Below are 6,470 nucleotides of genomic sequence, written 5' to 3'. Positions count from 1 at the left end.
GCCAGAGCACACTAAGAGAAGAAAGAACAAAACACCATATGGTTTTTGCTCGAAGCAGCAGCAGCAGCAGAGTAATATAGTGACAGTTGAATGAGTTGGACGGACGATCTCGTCGCCCTTACTTGTTGCACTTGAATCCATGGCACACCGACAGGATGATGATAAGGATGAGGGCGATGATTATGCCAAGGACAATCAGCTTGATCTTCATGTTTTGTAGCCACATCTTTCTCCTTACCTGTGTTCCTTGCTGCCTGAAATCTTGAGCCTGGAATTATGTACACACCGTTAGAAATCTTAGATAGCAGTTTTTGTTTCAGAAATGTTCAATTAAATCATAACTAGACACACATCTGTATGTTTATGGAAATTTACAGTTTAAAAAACTTGAGTATCAATATCATGTTTTCCTTTTGCAATGCCCAAAACTGAACATTAAACTCTGCTTTCTGCTCGTCAGGATCAGGCCACGGTGATAAGATGGCCCAAAGTGTATTTAGATTGAGGACATCAACTTCTAAATCGAACAAAAGCGTCAAGGCACTACTACAGAATTCTGATACCCAATCTTAAGAATACTAGTTTCCATGCCTTGTCACAACAAGACATCAATTTTGAGATATAACTGTGCATCACCATTAGAGCAATAGTAGAAAAAGACTTGAAACTCCTCTAGATGGAAAATGACAGTTAACTTATGGCAAATCCTATCGATTAACCCGAACAAATATGTAGTCCTCGCCAACTGAATCATCATAACCATTACAGGAAGAATGCATATTCAATCACCACAAGTCCTTAACAGCTACAGAATGTGAGGATAACCGAGGAAGGTTTGTAGTCATCCATAATGAGTATTAGCCACTTAGGTACAAACAGCCAAACTGATTTCATCAAATACAACCAACACTAACAATCTAATATCATGATAGACACTCGAGTAGTTTGAACATATCAAGAGAGGCTAATCCAGTATCTATGACGTGTACCAGTAGTTGACTTGACCACTTGGCTTACCTGCATTTTAGTATAAAGCTGGATCCCAGCATAACTGCTTCAATTGTGACCTTATTGTACTCTTGCTATAATATAGTAACAGCTTGAAACCAAACCTAATTATCTTGCTAATATATATAATAACAGCTAGGAATGAAACCCGATTACTCTTGCTATTATATAATAGAAGCTTGAAAACAAACCTAATTGAAGTACACTACCCAGTACAAGATGGTAGAAAAGAATGAGCAAACTGTCAATACCTGTGAGCGGAGATTCTCTGTCTTGTCAACAAGCAGCTCAATCTTCTCTCCGCGATCAAGAACCTGTAATTCAAAAGTAGAGTAAGGATCAGAAGCATTCCCCCCAAAACTACCTTCAATTTCAGATCATAAACTTCACATAGGTCCACAATGAATAAAGATGTACCTTCTCAATATTTTCCATCATAACGTTTTTGACTTCTGAAACTTGTGCTTGCACTTTAGCAAGCTTGTTTATCTCTTCAGGGTGGTCTACACAGTACTGCATGTGTTCTTTAAGTTTGGATCTACAGGCAGTAAATATTCACACAATTAGCAAGAATAAAAGGCTATATATCTTAACATGCCCCAGACTGGCAACAAGACGTACCCAAACTCTCTGTTGAGGCTGCTTGCTGCAGCAGTAGCTGCTTTCCCACCACCATATCTTTTGCTGAAATCGTCCTTTATCCTAACCAAGAAAGCAATGGGCATCTGTTGCCCTACTGATTCAACAGCAACTACACAGTATGCTGCAGAAGAAAATACAATGTCAGCATTTTAGGATTTTGAATTAGAAGTTAGAAATGCCAACAAATGTCATGCAATCTTCTGGAGTTATTATTTAGCCAAACACTCTTCGTTCTAGAGAAATGCAATGTATGCAATAAATCAGTTGCTTAAATATATTTGGACACCAGTTCCTGATCAATTTTTTCAAGCGCTATAGCCACTGCAATAAACCATGTGTGTTTAAAATGGGAGAGTTTGAAGGAATGGTGCATTATAAGTCCACAAGGTAGCACTAGAACTAAAAACACAGCACTACAAAAAAAATTAAACGGTAATGTTAAATTCCTCTACATCATCCTCTCTTCTATTACGCCCATTCACAGTTAGTTGTCACTTTTGACTTCAACAAATGAAGGTTTGGCCAATTATAAACTTTTAACATGATCAATCATATAACATATGAATGGTCCAGCTAGATCAGTAATGAGACATATTCTACTGATATTCTACACTTCGAACTTGTGCTTGAGTTCATTAAAATGTTCCGGTTGGACACTGATGAGTGGGAGTCAGAGACAACTAAATATGAACTGAGGGAAGCATTATAATTTCAACATTGATCCAAAGCTCATGCTATTTTTAAAGCTCAACTGGGCATATGTAACAGAAGGAAGACCAGTTTTGCTGCAAAGTGCCAAAGGCTACAAGGAGGCATACGCAACAGAAGCAAAGACCAGTGTTTATGCAAAGTGCCAAAGGCTACGCTTGACTCGCCAATACATCTGAGTTGTAGTCCAATCGAAGAGGGGAGTCTAATTTCAACATTAATCCAACACTCAGGCTATTTTTAAAGCTACGACTGGGCATATACAAGATAGGCAAACACCACTGTTGCTGTGAAGTGCCAAAGGCTACAATTAATTCTCAAATAAATCATATCTACAGTTCAACAAAGAAGAGCATCGATACGATTTTGCATACATACTGTCTGCGGAATAATTATCAGTTCTTAGGGCGCTTGGAGATCAATGTTCAGATTCTTTTGCTGTTGTAGAAATATTATTCACAAAATGCCTATATACCGCCTTGGATGCGCCACTGTGGTGCGACGAGAGAAGTTCGAAATTTCTAATCTACAAATTACTTAATTGATCAATTAAATTCATCGGTGGTGAAAACATCTTCTTAACCAATTTCCTATATGTGTAGCTACTTTCTTTCCATATAGATCAAGAGCAACCACAACCATTAGAAAACACAAAAACGTTGGACAACTATGTTGCATTGTAATAATAGATCAAGGGACATTGCATTTTTGGAAACATCAATGTACAAAATGCATAAGTATGTGTTTGCATTGATGCACATGTCTAGCAAGTCAGCAATAAATCATCTAGCCTTCTGCTATAAATAGATATATATAGCAGTATGAAAGTAACAAATTAACTGCAAGCACAATCATCAGAAAGCACAGAAGCGCTTATTCATCTCTGTCAATTTTTAAATTTAGTACGGGGGCATTACTAGCTCTGAAACATCAAACTATGACATGCATAAATATGTGCTGGCACGCACATGCGTAGCAAACTGGTGGTCTATCATCATTCTGCTATAAATAGCATGACTAGCTAGAAGCAGCAGTATGCACTAACATGCTTTTACTGCTGCTGTCGGCTATTGCAACTCTTGCACCTTCGGTCCCGTGGGATAATACGGGCGACCATTTAGCACACAACATTGACTACCTCCAGAACTCGAATTGATCAATAACCAGCATGAATGAGTCCGGAACACAATAAGTGTAGAATACAAGTAGAAGAGCAACTACCGGCACAAAACGTAGGATAGCAGCAAGTCTATCGAAGGCACTAGTCAACAGCTCGAAACGGCCTAACCGCACATTCGTCAAATCCGCGAGATCTACGCGGAGGCAGCACAAATCGAGCGCGCACCGTACCAGATCCACACGCATCAGATCGAATCGAGCGGAGCGGGCGAAAGCAAGGAGCGGGCGGAAGGGGGGCGGGACTCACTGAATCCGTCCTCGACGAGGTAGTTGAAGGTGTGGCCGTCGCAGTTGTAGGTGAACTTGTTGTTGCTGGCGGGGAGCTTGACGAGGCACTGGGAGGCGATGGTGGTGAAGTTGCCGGTGAACTCGGTGTATTCGGCGAGGACGACGGTGCCGCGGGCCACGAACGCGTAGATCAGCGACTGCTGCCCCATGGCTGCTTCCTCCCTTCCTTGCCGCGCCTCTCGTCGCGTCAGCCCTGCCTCGCGGAGCCCGAGCTCGCCGCTGCTGCTGGTGCGGTCCTCGCCGCCGGTGGTCGGGGCGCGGCGCCCTAGGGTGGGTAGATCTCGGCGAGGCTGGGTGGGGAGGGAGGGGAAGGGGGAAAGGTCGGTTTCGCCTCGGTGGAGTGGAAGGAGGGGCAATGGAGGCTGGTGGGGGTGGTAAAAGAAAAGGGAAATCAAATTTTGGTTGGTGGGATTTTTTCGAAACGGTCCTCGGAATGTTGGACTGCAGCGCGTGGAGACCCCCGTTCTGTTCAGCTTTCTTCGGGTTTCTTCAGAGTTAAGCGATTAGCTGCCTGCCTCGTTGGACTGGACCCAGTCTCAGTCGTTTGTGTTTCTACTACGGGCTAATCTTCTCTCCCAGCGATAAACTTGTACAAATTGGTGCATAGCTGGATAAAATTGGGTCAACACATCTAGAATGGACGCCACAGATGTCACATGTGAGGGCTTTTTCTTTTTTGTCATGTCACATGTGACGACCCTAATTGCAGAAAAAAATAAGACTACGACATATTTGACTATATTTTACGTACTTAGCTAGCTATAATTTTTTGACAATGAAAGGCAAAAAAATATTTCAACTTTTAAAGTTAAGTCATGTCAAGTTTTGACCTCCTATGAACTATTGTTGTTGGAATTAATGTGATGACATCGTGTTCTCTTGCCGCCCATTGTCCTCTCCATTTTAATGAAATGTTAAGAATTTCAGGAGCGTAGTCACCATCAAATGTTCAACACTGCTTCTGGATGAGCCGCATCTTTCTCAATGACTAACCACCCCGAGATCCCTAATCGCACCTCATCGACAAGATTGCTCGGTGCCATGCATTGATATTGCATAATTGTTTGTGTGACCCATGAAGTTGGGGCGACATCGACTCCATCTCCTTCTCCACTTGATTTCTCAACCACTTACAATGTGTCCACTGCAACAGATAGAGATGTGGCTTTCCTAGTGAGAGCAACAAAGACGGTTATTTAAAACGATTGCTTGAGGGTTAATAGCAGAAGGTTTTGAATCCAAGCAGACTCAAAAAATTATGCGAAACTGCCACTATTGCAGACGGTTTTCTTTGTTTACATAGCTTGCTTGACAATTCTTGCCGGAGTGGGTCGTTGCGGATAACTAAGCTAACGCAATCGGTTATGTATTCTCAGACGGGAACAGTATTTGGTGAAGCCTCCATAACCCCTCACTCGTTCTTTGGCTTGTCTCTCTTCAACTTGCAACACCCTATCTTCCTGGTATCGCTTTAACTATCATTAATTATGTGTCACCTGGGAGTGAGAACATGTGTTTTTCATGTACTTGATACTTGTTTTGGTTGTCTAAATTTACATCTGGTGGTTACTAATGGTATCAAGACCACACAAGTTGATACTAGGCCACGACTACCAGACTTTATCAAAGTATGAGTGTACTTCCGGATACCTCCTAATCCCCTTGAGCCTCACAGATTGGTTTACATGTGAATGTGACCTCCAGCATTAAATATTGAATAGTGATTGATCCTTGTTTGCTATATGGTTAACTGAACAAATGCTAAGAAGCCTGAGAGCTTGATTGTTCATTTGATTCACGTTGGTCTCTTTATATAGGAATCTACCATGTATTGTTGCCAACGTGGATATGCACATGCCTCATGAATCGCCTCCTAAGCTAGTACCAAATTAATTTGGATGGATGGTTGGTCATCATTATTCATGTACATCTATGTTTGGTGCAAACTTACTTGTAGCTCACATGGATGTGCTTCATTCATTGCCTTGTTTACGCATAGCTTTGAGCCATGAACTTCTTGTTTAACTCATACCAGTTTGCATGCCCTATTAGTTTCAGTTTGTGTACAAGTTTGGAGCAATATATTCAATAGTGTCCTATTATACTATAGTGTAGGACATATCCACATCATTCTTGAGATATGCATATCGTACATGCTATTTATACATGGTAGCATGTATTATGGTTTTCTTATGGCGTGGATTCACTTGTACATTGTCTAACATGAGGTTAAGATGCGTATCCTAGTGTTGGATTAGTCTACAAATCTCAGATCACTTAATTCGGTATAAACTTTTGACCACAAAGTATGATGTTGCTCAACTTTATGATTTCCAAATTATGATCTATTATATCTGAAACTATGATACAATGCAAACAAACTTATTGTCATTTTCGGAGCGTACAAAATATTTGCACATTTCACATCTCCTTCAAGCAATCGTTCGACGAATTACATCAAACAAGACATGTTATTAATATTAATGATATGAGTGAATCATAAATTGAGAGCTCGTGATCATGCAATGGAAATTCTTGGTAGGTGAAGTTTGGTTAGTTGGTTTGTATTCTTGTCAAACGCTCCAATAAATGTATCTTCTTATTGTTGCTGAAACACAAGCCAAATTGTTCAAGTGTGCTCCACC

The 6,470-nt window shown here is 41.0% G+C and overlaps 1 protein-coding gene across 1 annotated transcript; it reads right to left on the bottom strand.

The window, feature by feature from the left end:
* On the bottom strand, window positions 1-3,998 carry LOC124704580 (vesicle-associated membrane protein 721-like). The gene is made up of 5 exons (XM_047236854.1): window positions 3,785-3,998; window positions 1,630-1,771; window positions 1,426-1,546; window positions 1,260-1,322; window positions 1-268 (listed from the first exon to the last, which is right to left on the bottom strand). The coding sequence occupies exons 1-5, from the start codon at window positions 3,972-3,974 to the stop codon at window positions 119-121; spliced, it is 666 nt and encodes a 221-aa protein (XP_047092810.1). The 5' UTR covers window positions 3,975-3,998; the 3' UTR covers window positions 1-118.
* Window positions 3,999-6,470: the final 2,472 nt, after the last annotated feature.

Source organism: Lolium rigidum, chromosome 3 (genome assembly GCF_022539505.1).
Source record: "Lolium rigidum isolate FL_2022 chromosome 3, APGP_CSIRO_Lrig_0.1, whole genome shotgun sequence".
Classification (NCBI taxonomy): domain Eukaryota; kingdom Viridiplantae; phylum Streptophyta; class Magnoliopsida; order Poales; family Poaceae; genus Lolium; species Lolium rigidum.
Note: the sequence above shows the minus strand (reverse complement) of the source record. Positions and strands in the feature narration are given on the sequence as shown.